The 20,795-nt window shown below is 49.6% G+C and overlaps 1 protein-coding gene across 2 annotated transcripts in view; it reads left to right on the forward strand.

The window, feature by feature from the left end:
* Scube1 (signal peptide, CUB domain and EGF like domain containing 1) overlaps nucleotides 1-20,795 on the forward strand; it is a 122,911-nt gene that overhangs the window by 14,753 nt on the left and 87,363 nt on the right. For both annotated transcript variants that reach the window (XM_040754072.1, XM_040754073.1), the window contains exon 3: nucleotides 7,659-7,787. In XM_040754072.1, coding sequence (XP_040610006.1) covers nucleotides 7,659-7,787 — 129 coding nt within the window. The remainder of the gene's footprint in view (nucleotides 1-7,658; nucleotides 7,788-20,795) is intronic.

Here is a 20,795-nt window from a genome sequence, read left to right on the forward strand (position 1 = left end):
AAAAAGAAATTATCCTGAAACAGTATTAAAATGAGAAGGCACTCAGATTCATTTGGAAAGAATCTTCTAGAACCTAGATGCCACAGAATAAGAATATATTTTATAAGGCAGTGAGAATCAATTTTGAACTAAATGAAGAAAAGAAATCCATTCTCTTTGGGGTCTTCCCCAATGCTGCTGGCACAAGGCTATTGCTGGGGATGGCATTTGCACTGACATTCTAGTACAGGAAAAGTAGGACCATGCGGCCTTTGAACTCACCCACAATGCACAGTTCCTGTGTTGTTTGCTCTGCTGTTGGGTGTTGAAAACAGTCCTCTAGTAGGAATTGAGTTTTCATTAAAGGAGAGAGGGGTGAGATGTCTCACAGAGTGAGGGTGATTGCTGTCAAGCCTGATGACCTGAGTTTGATTCCTGAGACCCATATGGCAGAAGGAAAACACAGACTCCTTCAAGTTGTCCTCTGACTTCCATGGGTGCATGTATGTATGAGCGCGCGCACACACACACACACACACACACACGTACCCCAAATGTAATTCTTAAAATTATCATACACAAAAAATAAAGAGATAAATGTAATAAAATTTAATCATTAAAACTTTTCCATTAAAAGGAAAATCTAAGCTGAAAGAAAGCAGAGATAGACAGTGAGCTGATGAACCTACTCCTTCGGTGGGAGCTCTGATCCTTTGTCCTGCCCTCCTGTCATTACTGTCACCACCCCTCAAACTCAAGTCAAGGTACCCTGAGATACGATGCCCATGATGTCTTTCCCTTAGTGGCCTTTCTCCTTAATGACTTTTGGAGCAAGGAGACCTGTTTTTCTCACACCCTGAAGTTGTGGCTGTAACTGAAAGAGGACAGGGTGGACTTGGGTGCAGCCCCTGTCTGAGGGTATGGAGAGGAGGGCCTGGAGCCTCTCAAAATTAAGTTGGAAATAGCACTCACTTCCCAGGTGGTCTTGTCACTCAGTTTCTAACTCTGCCATCCCAGGCTGGCTTTCCTCTACATACCTGTATTCCTTAGGTGTCTGTGTCCTACTGAAAATCCTAGACAGAGGCTAGGGAACAGCTCAGCTGAGGCAAGCATGAGGACCTGAGTTTGATCCCCTGTACCCACATAAGAGCCAGTAGGAGTGGTGTGTACCTTTAAGGCCAGCACTAGGGAGATGGAGCTGGGAGGACCGCTGCCATTGGGTGGCCAGCATTTCAGCTGGATCAGTAAGCTCCAGGTTCAGGGTGAGGCCCCCTTTCAAAGAATAAGATGGAGGACCAGTAGCCGGTTCAACAGATAAAATCTCTTGCCACACACACCTGGTGACTGAGTTCAGATCTCTGGACACAGCATAGAAAGCCGGCTGCTGTCGTGAGCTTCTGTAACCCCAAACATTCCTGAGGAAGTGGGAAGCAGAGACTGGGAACCCCCTGGAACCTCACAGAGCAGCCAGCCTGGAGTGCCTGGCAAAACAGCAGAAGTAAGAGAAACTCTGCTTCAGAGCAAGGTACAAGGCAAGAGGCAGCTCCTGGGAGTTACCCTCTGGACTCTGTATGTGAGCACCCTCACATATGTATATCACACACGTGGAAGGGTGGTGATTAAGGTGGGAGTTACCCTCTGGACTCCGTATGTGAGCACCCTCATATACGTACATCACACACATGGAAGGGTGGTGACTGAGGAAGATACCGGTGTAGACATCTGACCTCTATAATACGTGCACATGTGTGCCATCTACATGTACCTACAGGTACACACACATACATGCACTAGAAAGACACCAGCCATTGGATTAGGGCCCATCCAAACCCAGTGTGACCACTTCTAAACCGGATAACAAATGTAAAAAAAATACTAATTTTAAATGAGCTCACAGCCTTAGGTTTTGGGGGTTAGGACACAGACAAATATTCAACCCATAGCAGCCCTTTGAGAAAAACCATCCTCTACAGATGGTGGGGGCTCACACCTTTAATCCCAGCACTCGGGAGGCAGAGGCAGGCAGATCTCTGTGAGTTCCAGGTCAGCCCGGTCTACAGAGCAAGTTGCAGAACAGCCTCCAAAGCTACACGGAGAACCCCTGTCTTTAAAAAACCAAAAAAGCAAAGCAAAACAAAACAGAAGTCACTGGTTTGCACTTGAGCCAATGTCCTTCGTTCTGGGTACTGGAGGTCATGCAGGCCAGTGCAGGATCCTGCCTGAGCATGTCAGGCCCAGGAGAGGAGGGGATCATTCACAAAGATGCTCAAGAGTGGGAGGGGCCCAGGGGACAACAGCAGCCAAGCTCCCTCACTCTTCAGCCCAGTGGCATCTGTTATGGCGTTCCCCATGGGGGGCCAATGAGAGGAAGGCTATAAGAAATCATTTCAATGACTGTTCAATAAATCAATCGTTTTGTTACAACTATAGTGTGGTGTTTAAGCTATTTATTATTTCGGTAGTAAAAATGTTTCTCTTAATCTTTAGACACAGACGACAGGCGTAGATTAAAATTAGGCCAGACCCGTTGAGGTGATTATCCCCAGTCAGGAGCAGGGGTGTCCCCTGCTTGGAGACCTCTGGATGCTCAGATCTCTTCACCACTAAACAGCTGGTTTAATGGTGCATCATGGGCATGGTGGCCCTATAATAGTGTTTCTTTCTCTGTTGGCACCTAGGAAGCTCAACTGTGTTTGTGGCTCACCTTTTGTGATTATGCAGGGATTGCCAACTATATCAGGAAACAGTATCACCAGTCAATCTCATTTGTTTCTCTCTGTCTTAAACCTTTATTTCTGAAAAATCATACTGCAATTTGTTTTTAAGCTGCTTGAAGGAAAGGAGTGAATGAGTGAAGAGAAGTTTGGATAGATAGATGGATGAATGTTCATATATTGGACATAAAGAATGGGTAGGTGGGGTGTGCATGTGCATTTGGAGGGTGAGTGTTTGCATCGATGAATCCATGGATGGACATGTGAGTGAATAGATGTGTGGATGCATGGTCTTTTAATTAGTGGGAGGACAGTGTATGGCCAAATATGTGGACACATGGATGAAAGAATGAATATCTGAATATGGGAGAATGCTTGCCTGGATAAATGGACAGCTACATAGGTGACTGGTGAATAGACAGTCAGCCAAGTTGCATGTTACAGTGAGTATGTATTAGCATAAATGGCTAAGTGGGAGAAGGGCTGGATGGGAATTTGAGTAGCTATGCCATAGAGTGTATGGACAGATTGTTAGCAGGAGGAAGGTGGCTTTGGCTGAATGGTGTATGGCTGACTGACTCATGATGGAATGGCGTGCACACTTGTGTAGGAGGAGGAGGAACAGGTGGGGGGGCGAGGAGTGAACAGCACTTGGATGGCTAGGGAACACTTTCACAGGGCACAATAGAAATGAGTTGGGAATCAAATGCTTGTCTGGAGTATTTTACCCATGGTTGGCCTGTGCTAGACAGTGTGGCTTAGAAAGGATGTGAGCGACCGTGCGGTGGTGGCTCACACCTTTGATCCCAGCAGGGAGGCAGAGGCAGGTGGATCTCTGTGAGTTCAAGGCCAGCCTGGTCTACAAGAGCGAGTTCCAGGACAGCCTCCAAAGTCACAGAGAAACCCTGTCTCAAAACACAAACAAAAAAAGAAAGAAAGAAAGGAAGGAAGGAAGGAAGGAAGGAAGGGATGTGAGCTTTGTAGACTGAGAGTTCTGATCCTTGTCCTGTCACCTGCTGTGTGACTTTGAGCGGTTCTCTAACCTCTCTGAACTTCAGTTTGATCTGCATTAAAAAGCAGCTTCCCCAAGGACTGCAGCAAGGACTGGAAGGGCCCGTGCTTCAGGAGGAGGTGCATCATGAGAGAGATTATTTTACACAAACATGACACAGAAGTCTTTTAGTATGTCTAATCCACTCTAAGTCTCCTACCCACCATGGGACCAACAGCCATTGCGAGTGACACAGGCTGCTGGGATCAGGCCAGTCACCAGCTTGAGAGGGGAAGAAAGAGTGAAGGAAGTGCTTGGGGGACACTGGGTCGTTTGGTGAGAGGGGATTCTCACGCTAGCAGGCGGTGGAAGGAAGCTGCTACTGAGTTAGAGACTGGGAAAAGGTGGAACAGGCTTTTTCTTTTGGGCCACCAAACAGCTCCCAAATCATGGCGCAGAATCTTATTAGTTTTGAATGCTCTGCCTAGCTGAGGCTCAATTCTGACTAGCTCCTTTAAGTTAAATAAACCTGTTTCTCCTTATCTACCTCTTACCTGGGGGCTTCTTACCTTCTCTTTCCTTCTTACCTCTCACTTTCGCTGTTTCTCACGTCTGGCTGGCAGCTGCCTGGCTGGCCCCGGGTGTGCCCCTCTCTTTCCCCCTTGTTCTCTCCTCTTTCATTCTTTTTCAAGCCTAGCTTTCTCCTCCTAGCTATTGACTATTCAGCTCTTAATCAGGCTGATCAGGTGCCTCAGGCAGGCGAGGTGAAACAAATGCAATACATCTTTATATAATTAAACAAACGCAACATAAACAAATGTAACATCTTTACATTGTTAACAAAGGCGGCAGGAGTAAATGTAACACATCTTTACATTTTTAACAAAGGCAGCATAAACAAATGTAACATACCTTTGCACAGTTAAAGTAATATTCCACAGCATAAACAAATGTAACACATCTTTATGTAGTTAAATATACCACAACACTTAGGTCTAAAAAAAAAGCCAGGAGGACCTGTGCCTGTGTCTCAAAAACTTAAGGGTAATGGTGGGGGAACAGGGAGGGGATAGAGACAAGTGCATCCTTGGAGCTGATTGGGGAACCAGCCTAACTGCCCAAATCAGTGAGCTCTGGCTTCACTGAGACACCCTGTCTTAAAAAATAAGATGAAGAACAATGGAGGAAGAGAGCAGACATTGACCTTTGTCCTCTATATGCTCACTCACACACATGCACACACCTGCATAGATACATACATGCAACACACACACAGAAAGAGAGAGAGAGAGAGAGAGAGAGAGAGAGAGAGAGAGAGAGAGAGAGAGAGAGAGAGAGAGAGAGAGAGATTCTTTGTATCTGAGACGTGGAAGGGAAACAATGTGGCCTGTGATGGGGTACTCCAGAGCTGTGCAGCTTGGTGAATTAAAGCTGGAATGCATTGTCTTGGGAGTGTAGGTTCAAGACCTAGGAGACATGTTTGGAGTGATGTATGCGGGTTCAGGGCTTCAAGAAGAACCTGAAGGCAATGGGTATCCCTCAGTAGCTATAACACCCTACTCCTTTTCCATAAACCTAAAGTCTTACATCTTGCTTTAATATCCTTTAGTCTACTAGGTATATTTAAAGATAATTCAGATGTGCCGCAGACTCATTTGTGCTCCCCAGCTGGCACAGGTGGTGGCTATACACACTAAGGCAGGGCACCTCGATTCTGAAACCTTTGGGAACCCCTACTTTGTCCTTCCCTTCTTCTAGCTGGCTGGCTGGGTACAAGGATAGGTTTGTGCAATACGCTCTTTTCACAGGTTATTATTGCCTTTGCACTTTGGGGTGTCTCTGCTATGCTTAATCACTTCCTAGAAGAATCAGGAGTGAAGGAGTGAGCCCCTGGACTTCCGGACTAGTATCCCAATACTAAGCATCAAATGGCTATGCCATAGCTCTGCTGCACCCCAGCTGGTGAGAGCATGGGTCTCCATGGTTTCCCTGCCAACTCCAGGCTTTGGGTCAGGCTCTTCCCATCTCCTGCTAGAACTTCACCTCAAACTCCCACTCCTGACAGATAAGGGAAATGTTTCTTCTGTCTCAGACATGCTTCTTCTATGTCCTGAGAATCGCTTTCAGCTCAGCTATGGCATTCTCCCACTCTACAAAGGCCATCCTAGAATACCTGAAGGCTGGGCTCAGGGTAAGTGGGAGGCATTAAGCCCAGGGAATATTTGGAAATGAGGTGGTCCAAGACCTAGCAGAAGCACCAGGGCCCTAGAGCACAGCTGGTAGGGTCATTCTGGAAGCCATCCTTGAGAGGTCAAGGCTGGGCAGAGTTAGGTGTCACTACTTGCATCCCTTCTAAGTGCATGGCCTTTGGCAAGGTTTTAGCCTCCCCATGCAAGGTTCCTCCAGTGCCCTGTGCAAGCAGACCACTGGGCCTGGGTCCCTATCTTCATTAGGGTTACCAGTGCTGTGACAAACGTGATCACTAAAGCAAATTGGGGAGAAAACACTTCCATATTCATAGTCCATCACTGAAGGACGTCAGGACAGGAACTCAAACAGGGTGGGGACTTGGAGACAGGAGCTGATGCAGAGGCCATGGAGAGGACCTGCTCACTGACTTGTTCCTTATGGGTTGCCCAACCCATTTCCCTGTAGAGCCCAGGACCACCAGCCCAGGGAAGACACACTCACAATGGGCTGAATTAGTGATTGGGCCAATCATTAATTAAGAAAATGCTCTACAGCTAGATATTATGGAGGAATTTTCTTAATTGGGGTCCCCTCCTCTCAGTCGACTTCAGCTTTTGTTGAGTTGACATAAAACTACCACAGTCCCTGTGAGGACTTTAGAGATAATGGCATACAGTGTGGCCAACCCCTTGGGCGTAGAAGCGGCTCATTGAATGTTAGCTAGACATGTTTCTTATTCTTCTTTCTGGAACCCCAGAACTGATAGCCCTTTGACCCCTGCTGGGAAATGTTGGGGAAAAAAAGACTTATAACAGCAGAGTGACCTTTACTAAAGCTATTGACCATTGTTTATGAGACAGAAGTCTTTGTTATAACAAGGAAGCTGGAGCAGCTACTGGGGTGGGGGTGGGGGCCAGTAGACATTCTTTCATCCCAGAGATGATACTTTTTGGTGATGTGCACAATTTATTTTACTGGGTCTGCCCGTTTCAAAGAAGCCGGTTTTCATGGGTGTAGAAGCATCCATCTGTTGGCAGTGTTAGCAGGCTTTAGAAAGAGCCAGAGCCAGGCTTGGTGGTTACCTGCTTCACTGTGGCAGGAGTTGGAAGCTGCCCCCACAACACACACACACACACACACACACACACACCACAATATGACTCTTTTCTGAAAACTGGTGGTCAGCCAGTTTTTCAAATGCCTCTTCAGCCCCTTGCAGTAAATGTTATTGAGTATCTGCTGAGTTATTATCTATCTTCTGTTCTAATTTCATTTCTGGTGTTGTGATTTAAAAAAATAATAATACCCTGACAGAACTAGAGGGGGGGAAAGGGTGTTATTCCTGCCTACAAGTCCAGGCTGTGGTCCATCATCATAGGAAAGTCAAAGCGGGAACTTCAAGCTGCTGGCCATATCACACTCACAGACAAAAGCAGGGAGAAATGAGTGCACAATTCTGGCCAGCTGGCTGGCTTGCTTGCACTCTCTGCTTGATTTCTCCACCCTTGTCCAGCTCAGAAGCACCTGCCTAGGGAATGATGCCACCTGCAGTGGGCTGGGTCTTCTCATAACTTCCTTATGACATTGCCCCACAGACATGCCCACAAGTGAGCCCAACGCAGACAGTCCCTCAGTGAAACTCTTCCAGGCGATTCCAGGTTGTGTTAAGTTGACAATTGAAGCTGCCACATCCCCTAATAAAGTCATATCATAGTGGCTTGCAGTGGTGGAAGCCAGAACCCAAGCCACTTGGTCTGATACGCCTCATGTCTCTGCCTTTGCAGACATCGACGAGTGTGAGAATGACTACTACAACGGGGGCTGCGTCCATGACTGCATTAACATCCCTGGGAACTACAGGTGCACCTGTTTTGATGGCTTCATGCTGGCTCACGATGGACACAACTGCCTGGGTGAGTGGTGAGGCTGAGCCTTACCTCTGATCACAGCCTTCCTGTGTCTCCGTTCTAGCATGCAGAGTTGGGGGCTGTGCAAACAAACACTTTCCTCCGACTCCTTGTAGCTGTTTGTCAAGTTTCTGTGACACCATGTGGCTTCAGTGGCAGAAAGTTTCTTCCTCACTGTTCTAGAGGCTGGAGGACCAAGCTCAGGCACAAGTGGCTGCCGTCTTGTATATGTCACTACATGCACTGTGTGTGTGCATGTGTCTGGTGGTATCTCTCTGGCCCTAATTGCTTCCTCTTTTAAGGATACCTGGACCAGTGAGGTGGCTTAGTGGGCATATTATGTGCTTTTCTGTTGCTGTGATAAAACACCGTGACCAAGGCAACTAATGGAAGAGTTTGTTTTGGCTTATGGTTCCGGATGGATAAAAGTGCTTCATAGTGGGGAGGCATGGCAGCAAACAGCAGGCATTGCAGCATGGAGACAGGAGCAGGAAGCTGAGAGATCACATCTTCAACTGCAAGCATCAAGCACACAGAACAAACTGGAAAGTGGGATGAAGTTGTAAACTCTCCATGTATGCCCCAAATGGCAAATGCCTGCAGCAAGGCTGCATCTCCCATAACCTTCCCCCAAACAGCGCCACCAAGTGGGGAACCGAGTGTTCAACATGAGCCTGTGGGGGACATTCTCATTATAACCACAACTGTGCATAAAGGCACTTGCTACCAAGCCTGACAACAGGAGTTCAGTCCTCAAGATTCATGTGGTAGGAGAGAACTGGCTTCTGAAAGTTCTCTGATCTCCACACATGTGCTGTGACACATATGCCCACATACACACACACACATGCACACACACACACACACACACACACACACACACGCACGCACGCACGCACTCATGCACTCATTAATTAAAAAATTAAGGACATCTGTCATATTGGGAAAAGCCCATCCCCAACAGCTCCAGTTTTAAATGTAATTCCCTAGCTGCAAATAGGATCACATTTAGAGGTGGTTAGAGGTCTTCAGCATGGGACTTGAGGGAATGCAATTCAGCCCATAGTCTTGCATTCCTCCAACTGTCTGCAGTTCAAATCTATCTTAAGACAATTGTATAAAATTTATATGCATGGTTATTTTTGGTGAACAAAGCTGAGAAGATGTAGAATAATGGGGAGGGGAAGTGGCAAGTCCTGCTGGTGAGCCTCCGTTGGTCCTCTGTCTGCCTCTGTGGTCCCTTTAACATGAGGCACGATGTATCGGGCATTTTCACATGATCTCTGTTTCTACCTAGTCATTCCACCAGCAAAAAGTTGCTGGAAGCCTGTACATACTCCTTGGGGTTACCATGGCAAAGAGGTGAACTGGGTGGCTTGAGTGATAGATGTTGATTCTCTCGGACCTCTAAATGTTAGGAATCCAAAATGGAGGCAAGGCAGTTTCTACCTGAGGGCTGTGGGTGAAGTTCTTTCCAATAATTTCTCCTAGCCTATGGCCACTCAAGAATCCTTAAGCTTGTGAGCAGTGTTCCCCATGTCTTCACATTGTCTTGGCTGCATAGACATCCTAGGCTAGGCTCCCTTCCCCATAAAGACATCAGTTATATAGGATGAGGGCCCATTGTGGTTACCCCGTCTTATCCTTATCACATGCTGTGATGTTAAAATAGTCATCCTGGCCGGATTCAGATTCACCATGGAAACACCCCCCAATGTGTCTGCAAGAGATATTCTAGATTATGTGCATTGAGGTAAGACAACCCACACTAAATGTAGGGACCACCATTCCATGGGATGGAGTCCCAGACTGCATAAAAGGAGAAGGTGAGCTGCTTCCCGGCTGTGGATGCAATGTGACCAATTGTTTCCTCAAACTCCTGCTGTCACAACTCTCCACCATGATTGTATCTCTTCCAGCTTCCTCCCCTAAGTTTCTGGAGATCTTAGAAACCAGAAAAGTAACTGATATAATGACAAAGGCCATTACTCCTCCAGAGGCCATGTTCGTAGCTCTGGAGATAAGGTTTCAGAATCTTTTGAGGGGACATGGAGGAAGTCCACAGCCTGTAACCCAAGAGGCAGCAACTAGTGGACCACATAGTGCTCTCAGAACAGACCTGCCTGGTTCCCAGCCCTCTTCTACCATCAGCTGCAGAAGCATAGCCGCTGGATCTAGGAGGGCGTGTGTGTGACTGACAGGAGAGGAACGCGGTTGTGAGCAGGTCATAGACCTGTTGGGGGTCTCTATCCCTTGTCAAGGCTGTCGCAGCTGTTAGTATTGTCATAGTCTCTGAGATTTGTCTTCTCCGGGTCAATGTGCCACCGCATCACCAGGCTGAGTGTAAGAAGAAATGATAGTATAAGGTCAAGGGGCCTGCACTGAATACAGGCTAAATGGTCAACTAGCGGGCGTTATTGATGCTATAGTGGCCATCTTCTGTATTTGCCATCGGAATCCAGAATGAGTCTGGGCAGAAAATACTTTCTTTCAAGTTTCCCTAAGTGGTCCTCTAGAATCGTTGCCACGGATGGATTGGAAGGGTTAAAAGATCACCAGGATTTTCTAGCCTTGCATGCAGGGATTTCTGCAAGGGCCGAGCAGACCGTCATGGTGCCAGCTGGCCTGTCAGCACTAGGTAGAAGGGTTCAATACCCCCAAGCGCTTGGGCCTCCCTTTCCTAGTGGCGTGTCAGTCTGAGAGCTGCTGTCTGGTTTTGTTTAATGCGTGTTGGGGCTCAGATGAGCTCATTATGGGAAACAGATCTGTGAACATGTAATTACACCCCAAATAAGTGCCAAAACAGAGGTCTGGACAAGAGTTAGTAAAGACCAGAAGGGCCTGTGAAAAGCTACCCCTGGCTGGGTGAGCATGGGGGTAGAAGTGGGATTGCCAGAGCTTCAAAGAGGAAGCTCTCAGCGGGCTCTCAGAGGGGGAAAAAGTTTGTAGGTCTGGGAACAGTGCATGTAGGGCTGCAGGCAGCTCCTTGAGGCTGGGCTAAGGGACTGCAGAGCCTGGTGGGCCTTTGTCTAGGGACCACACAGCTTTTAAAGTGCCACACCCAGGTGAAGTGTTGTCACTTACACCTCACCTGGTGTATGTACCGATTCCTCGGCTGTCTGCAGCAAGTATGTTTCAGCAATTGAGTAGTCAGTGAACTGTCAGCTGTCCCCAGGGATATCCTGTCAGAAACCATCAGCGTCACTCTGGCCACGGGAACACTTAGGCCTTGGCTCTCCCATTCTGACCTGTTTAGTCTTTGGTGAGTATCTTCAAGTCTCTGTGCTTCCGTTTCCTCACTACAACATGGAATGTGTAGTCCCTGTCTTGCAGGAGTCGGGTGAGGATTCCGTGAGATCATAGATGTAATTAGCAGAAAGTCTGATACCAGAAAATACACATCCTGGGTCACCTGCCAGTGGAGATGTACCTTAGGAGCTGCTTTGAGGCCCCCAACACCTCACAGGCCCATGATCTGTGCTCCTGGATTGTGTATGACACCCTGGACTCCCTGGCTAGGCTCTGTGTCCTTCTCTGTGAAGGGCCACCCCTGCTAGGACACGCACTCCTCACCCCCACACCTCCAGTCCCCAGCCTGATGGTGAAGTCTATACAGGTCTTTGTTTCAACAACACCGTTTTCACTATAGATTCTTTTTACACTGATAGATATGAAAGACCTAGGCAAGACCCCTCTCTGCCCTCCCCCTACACACACCCCGAGCACGGATCCTGTGGCAGCCGAGGGCAGACCTTTCCTACAGGCTTCTTTTGTTTGGTCTTCTTTTCCTTTTGGTCTTTTTTCCTTCTCAAGAGAAAACTCTGGCTTAGAGAAGCCAGGCCGTGGTGGCAGCCGGGTCCAGCCTAGACCGGCCGACCGTGTGACCCCAGGCTTATTAGCTGAACTTTTAGAGCCTTAGCCTTCTTTCCATGAAGCATGTTAAGAACAGATGCCTGGGAGTTGGGGAGACAGCTCAGTTGGTAAAGTGCTTGTTTCATCAGCACAGGGACCTTAGTTTGAGCCCCAGAACCTACACTTAAAATCTAGGCAGAGGGGTGTACACCTGCCATCCTAGGGCTAGGAGGAGGTGGTGGAAGGATCCCTGGAGCTTATTGGCCACCCAGCCTAGCTTACTTGGTAAGTGCCAGGCCAGTGGCTAAGAAATGACACCAGAGGTTGACTTCCAGCCTTCTCTGGCACATGCACTATATACATGTGTGCATACATACGCTTGCATGTACACATGTGCGTGTGCACACATACACACACAGCAGGGGAGATTGATGTTTGGAATGCAGTGAGGACTGAGACAAACTATAATTGAGAAATGAGTAGGGCTGGGACATAGAAGAGCTCAATGAAGGCTGTCGTGCCCTAACCCTGCCTGGGTCCAGCCCCTTGGGCGCTGGCTCCCTACCTTAGTTGCCACAGCTATGCAATGGTCTATAAGACCAGTCTCACAGGAAGTCATGGACTGACGGTATCTGGAGGAGACTTGAGGATGAATGTCACCATCATATCCTGGCAGAGTTGTCAAGCTGGCAGCCCACCTCTGGCCCAGGAGCACATTTGATTTCTCCTCACTGTAGAGCCGTCGCGTTGCCATCCTAGAAGGGACTGTCAGCACTTCAGAGTTAGGGGCTAGCGTGTAAACATCAGTATTTTCCACCAGGAAGCCTGGTGCACACCTGGGATCCTAGAAAAAGGGAGGCGGTTACAAAAGGGTCAGGTGTTCTCAAGGCTAGCCTGTGCTACATGAGACCCTATCTCAAAAAAAAAAAAAGAAATTTTCCTCTCACTCCTACTTGGGGACTGTTGTCCTGCCCCCAAGGCAGGATCTAAAGGAAGGCCTGCATCCAATACAACTATAATCCCACAGTGATGGTGAGGCTCTCCGTTGACACAGGCGCCCTCCTGATGACCTGTAGGTTGGATATGACTTCTGAATTCTAGGACTCTTTGTGCTTTGTGCCAGACAGTACAAACATGGGCGGAGGCTGCTCCTCTCCCTCTTTTCTGTCCCCTCCTCCATCCAACACCCCCTTGTGCGTGAGGACCACTAACCCGTTGGGGTTCTGACTTGTGCCCCAAAGCAGCAGCCCTATGGCTGTGGCTTAGACACAAGTGTCATTTGTTCTGATAATCAAAGGACATTAGGGTCCCAAATGCCCAGGGAATGGTCTGGAACAGGGGTTTGGGGTAGGAAACACATTGCAGGTAATCATGTACACCTCATGGACTCAGTCTTCCAGAGGGAGGCTGGCAACTAAAGCAGATCAGGGGCCCTAAAAGTGTGATGTCCAGGGCAGGGCACCCCTTGCCCACACCTCAGTATGGCACTGGAGGGGGCTGCCCTGAGCTACCCTCTGGAGATGTGAATTCCCCTGTCTGCTATCATGCTCTCATGCTCCAATACTTGCTCACAGAACTTCCTGCTATGTGCCAAAGCTACCAGCACAGTTTTACCCCCGAGGCTTACTAGGTGGCTGTGAGGCATTGGCTGAGTTCCTGGGGGTCCCCTGTCCACACTGCCGCATGTGGGTCCCACACCTCGGCTCAGAGATGGAGTCACAGCCTGTCACATGTGAGAAGTGTCAGGCTTAAATGTTGTTTTGACTGCAGAAGTCTGGGTAGAAAGCCTTCTTCCCTTGTAACCTTCTTCTCTGGGCCCCGCTGAATTCCTGGGGATGGTGGCAGGGGCAAGCCCTGACCATCTGAGAGAGTAACAGAGAGGTTTGAAAAGCGCCCTGAGTTGGCTGGGAGCAGCGAGGCTGAGGCTGAGGTCGGTTTCCCATGGGCAGTGTTCAGTTTCTTTACTTTTGAGCAGGCGAGCCTATTTTCTTGTGGGGATGCTTGCCTGTGACCAGGTCCTGGACAGGGGCCAAGTCTGTGCTCTGGAGAGTGAAGGCCTCTCTCTATTTGACATCTTTATTGAGGAATTTCTCAAATATAACAGAAAATGACACCGGAGGGAATTGAAACCAGGATGAGCTCTTACTCAGCCTGAAATGGCTGCCTTTAGCTATGTAATTACTTGAAATAGCAGTTCTGTTTGAAAAATATTATTCCAAACTCGGCGTGATTGGCCAGCTGAGCAATATTTAGGCTAATAGAATAAGACTTTTTTCATCTTAAATTAGAACCAGCAGCAGGTCATTGTCCCCCATGCCCACAAAGCAAAGCTCTCTTTCTCTGAAGCCATCCGTTCACTTAGCCAGATGTCTTCAACCTCCATCTTTACCTTGACTGACTGAAAAATGTGTTTCTGGAGTTGCTCCCAGCTGGAATTTTGGACTGGCCCCCAGCACTTTGATCCCAGCGAAGAGAAGTCATTTGCAGTCGCATCCAGCAGACAAGCTAATTGATTAACCAGATGGTGCTATATCAGCGAACATACACTGAGCACCTACTGTGTGCCTCATCTTGTGCTTAGAGACAGTTCTACCTGGGCGCGATAAGGGGTGCATTTCTGTACAAGTGAGGCAGCCCGTGTTGCATCCGTGTTCTTTCAAAGGTCCGCCACAACATCCACAGGTAGAGGCCATTGGCAGCCTTTACCTAGACTCTAAAACCTAGTTGGACAGAAGCCGCCAGTGCCAAGTCTTACAAATGAAAAAACCCTGACTCAGAAAAAATGTGACAAGGTCACAAACATCAGTAAGAAGCACAGCTTGGGCCAGACACAGCATGTGGTTTTTGTTGCTCCAGTCTCGAGCCTGTGCCTGACAACCACCCCTGCCCCAGTGCCCTACCTACCCACCCAGGAGAGCAGCAGCTCTGGAAGGCAGACAGGTTCAGAAATGGGTCTCTGATGTGTTATGTCAAGCACACACCCAGTCTTGGAGCCACCAGCTCCGTTCTGTGGTCCCAGCTCTGCTCTGTAGGGCCAGATCATGTGGGCAGTGATATGCCAAAAGGCTGTTGACAAGCTGTCTATAAAGAGTTGTAGAACGAGTGAACAGAGGATTTCCCACCCGGACAGAGCCCTTGCCAGAGATCTTGCTGGACACACAGGTGCCAGGGGCAGAGGAGAATTAGATGGATAGCCTTCAGGGCCCTGGGTTGGCAAGGATGGAATCATGCAACCACGGAAGAGGAGATGCTGTTTAAGTTGCTGCCCAATGATCAAGCATTTGTGTATGAACAAAAATTGTTCTGTAGTCCTACTGTGTGCCCACTGAAGACACAAACAGGAATGAAAATCAGTACTGGGCTCACCCTTCTGGATTCACATAGTAGGAACACAGACAGCAACATGTAAAGCTCAGCAAAGTAGTTTCAGTCAGGTCAAATCCAAAAGCAATAGTAATAGAAACAGAACAGCCTGATAGAAAGTGCCGGAGGGAGGGTGCCTGCGCCGGACCACACTGGGTTCTGATCACGTTGCTGAATGAAAGCCACACCATACCACGTGGTATGAAATACCACTATCTCTGCCTATGGGTTCTGTGGGTCAAGAACCAAGTCAAGGATAGCCAGTCTCTGCTCCAACATGTCTGGAGCCTCAGCTGGAAGATGTGAAACTGGAGACGACTGATGGCCAGGAGCTGGAACCATCTGGAAACTTCCTGGCTCGTGTCTAGTGGTGGTTGCTGGATGGAAGCCAGAATGTATATGGGCAGCCTTTCCGTCTGGGCTTTGGTGCAGCCCAGGGTGTCTGGGTCCCTGCGGAACAAGGTCAAATGTGGGAACTCCCCCACAAACTCATGGTGAAGGTAGTGTCAGTGGTCTCCCCTGACTTAAGGGGAGCAGGTGTGGGAGGGGACATCAGGAAGGAGGAGGAAGTGTCTTGTAGAGGTCTGGGAAACTCTGTGCTAACAGAAGGGAGACACAGTAGATGAGTTTGGGCACAGGCCACTGTGTTTAGAGAGTCATAGTGTGGGAAGGGGAAGGAGGTGGCTTCAAGAGGGAGACAGGAAGCAGTCACAGGTTGCTTTGGGACCCTAGGAAGGGGTAGATTTTATGCCAAGTAACTGGGAAGATGGGGAGCATTTTGACCAGGGACTAACATGTTTTGATTGACATTTTAATAAAAATCCTTCATGGTTGCAAGTGGAGACTGTTAGGAAGAGGAGGGGCAGGGTGTTTCATCAGAGAAGCCCCTCTAATGGCCTGGCTGGATGCTGGTGACTCTGTAGGGTGACAGTAGTAGAGGTGGTGGCTGAACTCAGAATACATTTTGCAACAGCCAACAGGAAGTCCGGATGGATTCAACATAAGAGGTCAGGGAAAGCAAGAAAGAAGGCAACTGGTAGAGCTTGACCCTCACTGTGTGGCTCTGCCTTGTGACTTAGGTAAAGATGGGGAGGGGACAGAGAGATGTTTGGGTGGGATGGACTGCAGGACTCACGTCAGCTTGGTCAAATTCTGTACAAGGTCAGATGTCTCTGGAGTCTGACCTGGGGGAAGTGTGAATTTCTAGCTTCAGGATGGCTTTGAATACCACAGATAATGATGGTTCGTTTCACAAAGATCACAGGTGTACCTGCCCTGGGCAGCCCCCACCCATGGATGAGAACTCCAATCTGGATGACCTGTTCCCTAACCTTAGGAAGCACAGACACTCAACCTGCCTGGCTTTGGACATCCTGCCTGAGTTGATCACTCTGTGGCTTCGGGCAAGTAACTTAGCGTCTCTGAAACTCTACTATAAGGTGGAGCCAGTGACCATGTTTATTTCTGAGCCCAAAGGAGATGAGCTCTGTAAAGCACCCAGCTTGGTAGCAAAGTCAATCATCTACTTACCATTGTCCTAGTGTGCAGTCAGAGCAGTTTTTAAAGAAAGCTAGTCTGGTTCTAAGCTGGTGAAGAGGCGGTGTGTGAGATCTGTGGCAGAGACCTGAGCCCCACATCCGACGAGGCGTTTCTGTCAGATGAACCACTGCTCTCAGACTTCTGGCCAGACAGCCCTCCATCCTCTTGGGGGGGTGTGGGATCACATGAGGGCTTCTCATACTGTAGCCTGGCCACATCCTCTTATTTCCGACTTGTTCTGGCCTCTGTGAAGAGGGGACGTCTGTCCTCTGTGGCGTCCGGGTGGAGGTGGGTGTGACCTTAGAGGCTGTCCGGCGGAAGAGGAGGAAAAGGGCACTGGGGAGATCCTTGCAGGGCCAAGTTGTACGTAGGGAGGAAGTCCCTGGGATGCCTAGATGCTGGGGTGTGGGTGGCCCTCACAGTTCCCTGTGCTGGCTGGCTGTGGGATGAAAGCCCTCCCAGCCCCTCTGGGAAGACAGCTGGAGCCAGCGTTGCTCCTCTGAACCCCATGGAAGGCTGCAGCCGCCTTTTTTTTTTTTTTTTCATCCTCCAGCAGCTCAAAAGTGCTTCTTGCTGGGGGCAAAAATACTGACCGTCTTCATGTAAACCTAAACATCCCAGGCCAGCCTTGTCTTCTCTGTACAATCAGCAGTCTCTGAGGTGAAGGGGAAGACCTCTCTCTGCTCCTGTCTCACCATGGCCGGTGCTGGGATGATTGAAAACACGGGGCTGCGTTTGCTGATGGAGTTCACGTCAGTCAGATTGCCCCTCCCAGCTTTTTACAACTGTTCATCTGGCTTCACTTTTTGCTGAGGCCGGATCTCCTGGAGCCCAGCCTGGACTTGAACTTGCTGTGAATGGGGGGGCTGGCCCTGAACTCCTGATCCTTCGGGTTCTACCTCTAGGGTGCTGGGGTTGCAGGCATGCACTAGCACTGCACGTTTGCATCTGTTAATTTGATGGAAATTCCTTGGCCTGAGAAAAAGAGACGCGTGCTGGATTGCCCCATCGCTGCAAAAATGGGAAGCAGGTGTGGGAGGTGGAAGAGTGCCAGGCTGGGGATCCCCACCCCTTCTCCAGGGTCAGCCAAGAAGTGGGGCAAGCTTCTTCCAGTGAAAGAGCTCAAGCCAGCGCTGAGGGAAAGGACAGTAGGCTGAAAGTCAGGCTCTGGAGGCTGCTGCCCACTGGAGGATGCCGGACACTCTGTCTCTAGGTCTCGGCTTCCACGCAGCATGTGGATGGGATTTGGCTGGTGGTCTTCAGACTTCGTGGGGTTGTGTGGATAGCAGCAAAATTCCTATTCTTCAGAGATCATGCAGGGGTCACACTGCTCTGCCTAAAATGGGAAGCCAGATTGGGGGGGCATGGAGTACTCTGGAGCCCATCCCTTCCCCCACAAGGTCCCTGGAGTCTCGGGAACAGTCTGAGATCTCCTCACTGGGCTGCTTCTCCCTCCAGATCCTTGAGTTAATCTCAGGGGCAGTAGCCAAGCTCCTTCCTATGTCCTCCTCATCTGAGGGAGACGGCCCCCTGGCTGCCTCGGGACTGTGGCCTCCAGAACATGGAGTGACTTTCACTCCCCTAACCAGCTAGCTTCCTTCCTGCTCTCCTTGCCTGGTCCTTGTGGTTCCTGCTTCGGGGATGGCTTGCCCCCTGCCTTCTAATAAAGCCTATTTGGCTCACCCACACATGACCAAGAGACAGCCCCCGAAAAGTCTTCCCAACTGCACGCTTTTTGTGGCATCCTGTTGAGGCAGCCTTGAGAGTCTAAGAATGGGTCATCCTACTTCCCTGAGAGCCTAGAGAGCTGTGCTCCAGACTGAGGCTATCTGCCCCTGGCCTGCACAGGCTCGTGTATAAGACAGAGAAAGAGGGGGGCATCACAAGGAGGGCAACCTGACAGTGGTGAGTGTTCACACTTGAGAGTGATGAGTGTGCACACCTGACGGCGGTGAGTGTGCACACCTGACAGTGGTGAGTGTTCACACCTGACGGTGGTGAGTGTTCACACTGAGAGTGGTGAGTGTTCACACCTGACTGCGGTGAGTGTTCACACCTGACGGTGTAGAGTGTGTAGACCTGACGGTGTTGAGTGCTCACACCTGACGGCGGTGAGTGCTCACACCTGACGGTAGAGAGTGTGCACACCTGACGGTGGTGAGCGCTCACACCTGACAGTGGTGAGTGTGCACACCTGACAGTGATGTGTTCACACCGGAGAGTGATGAGTGTGCACACCTGACGGCGGTGAGTGTTCACACCTGACGGCGGTGAGTGTTCACACCTGACGGTGGAGAGTGCGCACACCTGACGGTGGAGAGTGCGCACACCTGACGGTGGTGAGTGCTCACACCTGACGGCGGTGAGTGTTCACACCCGTCATTGGAGCAGAGTCCCCAGGACACATCACACTGAACAGCTGGCATGTCTATGAGGGAGTGGTCTGTGTGGTAAGGCATGATTTGTGTTAGGGAGTGGTCTTGTGGGTGTGGTCAGGGGGATGGTTTGTGTGGGTGTGATATGATATGTAGGGTGCAGCCTTGAGGAGTGGGCATGGTGTACAGAGGCCAAGCATGGTCTATGTGGAGAAACAGTAGGTGTGAGAAGCACAGGCCTCTCCTTCAGTCAGCAGTCAGGTCAGGAATTTGTCACACGGGGCAAGTGAGTGGTCACAGCTGAAGTCTGTTGTCACTCCAACCCATGCCAGCCCCACCTTCAGCTAGGTCTCTATTTGGTGGCTTGGGGAAGAAGCCCTGCTCTGTCCCAGAACAGAGCCTCCATAACAGAGTCCATAAACAACAAAGTAAACACAGGCCACAGACAGAGGGCAGCAAACAAGTAAGACACTTGCCTTCCCCGTGTTCTGTTTGCAGTCTTGGTGCCGAGAGCTCAGCCGGAACCCTGGGGGGATAAACAATAAATACGTGTTTTATGAAAACTCTTTAAAAATATCCTGCCTCCAAATCATAGACCCAGACCCAATGCTGCGCTGTGCACCTAAAAGGGCCATTGGCAGCAAGTGAGGGTGCCCAAGTCTCTCACCCACACCTCTACCAGCACCCTTGCTTATCTTGGATCGCCCAAGTGTCTTGGGTCGCATCTTGGGTCACCCAGACACATGCAGGGCCTGACTGGGCAGATGATGCAGCCGCTCCTGCCTTGGCACAGCAGGACAGGGCCCTGGTTGTTTCTGATGGCCATCAGCCAGCCCGTGCATCCGCCTGCCCAGCAACCCTCCCTCTTACCCACCTCATCCTGACCACATGCAACTAGAAATAGATGTCTGGCAGGGACACCCTGTGCCCGCTGGCACTCTCCATCTGTGGAGGGGACAGTAGGCGTGGCTGCTTAGTCTGGGGTCCTTGTCACCTCCCAAGTGCTGCTTCAACAAGGACAGGGTTCTGCAGGCCGTCTTGCTGCCACCACTGCCACTGCTGTTGGCTTGCCTGCTGGCTGCCCAGGGATCAGTCACCAGCAAAAGCATTTAGGACCAGCTGTTGGTCCTTGCACATAGAATATGCAGGGGCAGCTCCCCCAGTGGTAACAGGTCCCAGGAGGCCCTCTCTACCACACCAGCCTAACTCTTCTTGCCTAAGCATCCAGCAAACTAAATGTTAAGCTGTCCCCAAGATACCTCTTGTCCCTGCCTGGAAGCCTTCATCTCTTGGTCCAGGTATTCTAGTCTCCAACTTCCAGGGTCTCTGCCCTAGTCTTCCTGCAGACTGACTGCTAGTTACTCCCCACCCTGCATATGCCCCGCCCCCCAAATTAGACTGAGTTGCAAGTATCTGTTTACTTATCCATCTTTTACACATGGGATAATTTTACTGAAACTTCCAGAGACATCAGAAGCAAAGTCAAAATACACTTGCCCTGGCCAGCCTGTCTAAGGTCATGTCCAGACTTGTCTGGACATAGACATAACTTTATGGTTATAAACATTGCATTGATGTTTATATGCTGCCCCTGCCACTGGTATCAGAACCTTCCTCAACACTAATACATAATTGTGTATTCCCAAAAAGAGGGGATGTAATCAAGGTTCAGGATGTGGGGAGACAGTAGCCAGTTGGTAAAATTGCTGCTGTGACCCTCTGGTTGGGACAGCAATGTACCTGGGAAAAATGACTTGTAACATGGCAAAGTCCCTTCTGCTCATGTAGGCTCCCTGCATGCCTATGTCTGCTAGTCAACTCGTTCTGCAGTTGCACAATGACTTCCAGTATGGCGTCCTCTGTGTAATCAGTGCTGGGAGTGGGC

The sequence above is a fragment of the Mesocricetus auratus genome, unplaced genomic scaffold, assembly GCF_017639785.1.
Source record: "Mesocricetus auratus isolate SY011 unplaced genomic scaffold, BCM_Maur_2.0 Super-Scaffold_100010, whole genome shotgun sequence".
Taxonomy (NCBI): Eukaryota; Metazoa; Chordata; class Mammalia; order Rodentia; family Cricetidae; genus Mesocricetus; species Mesocricetus auratus.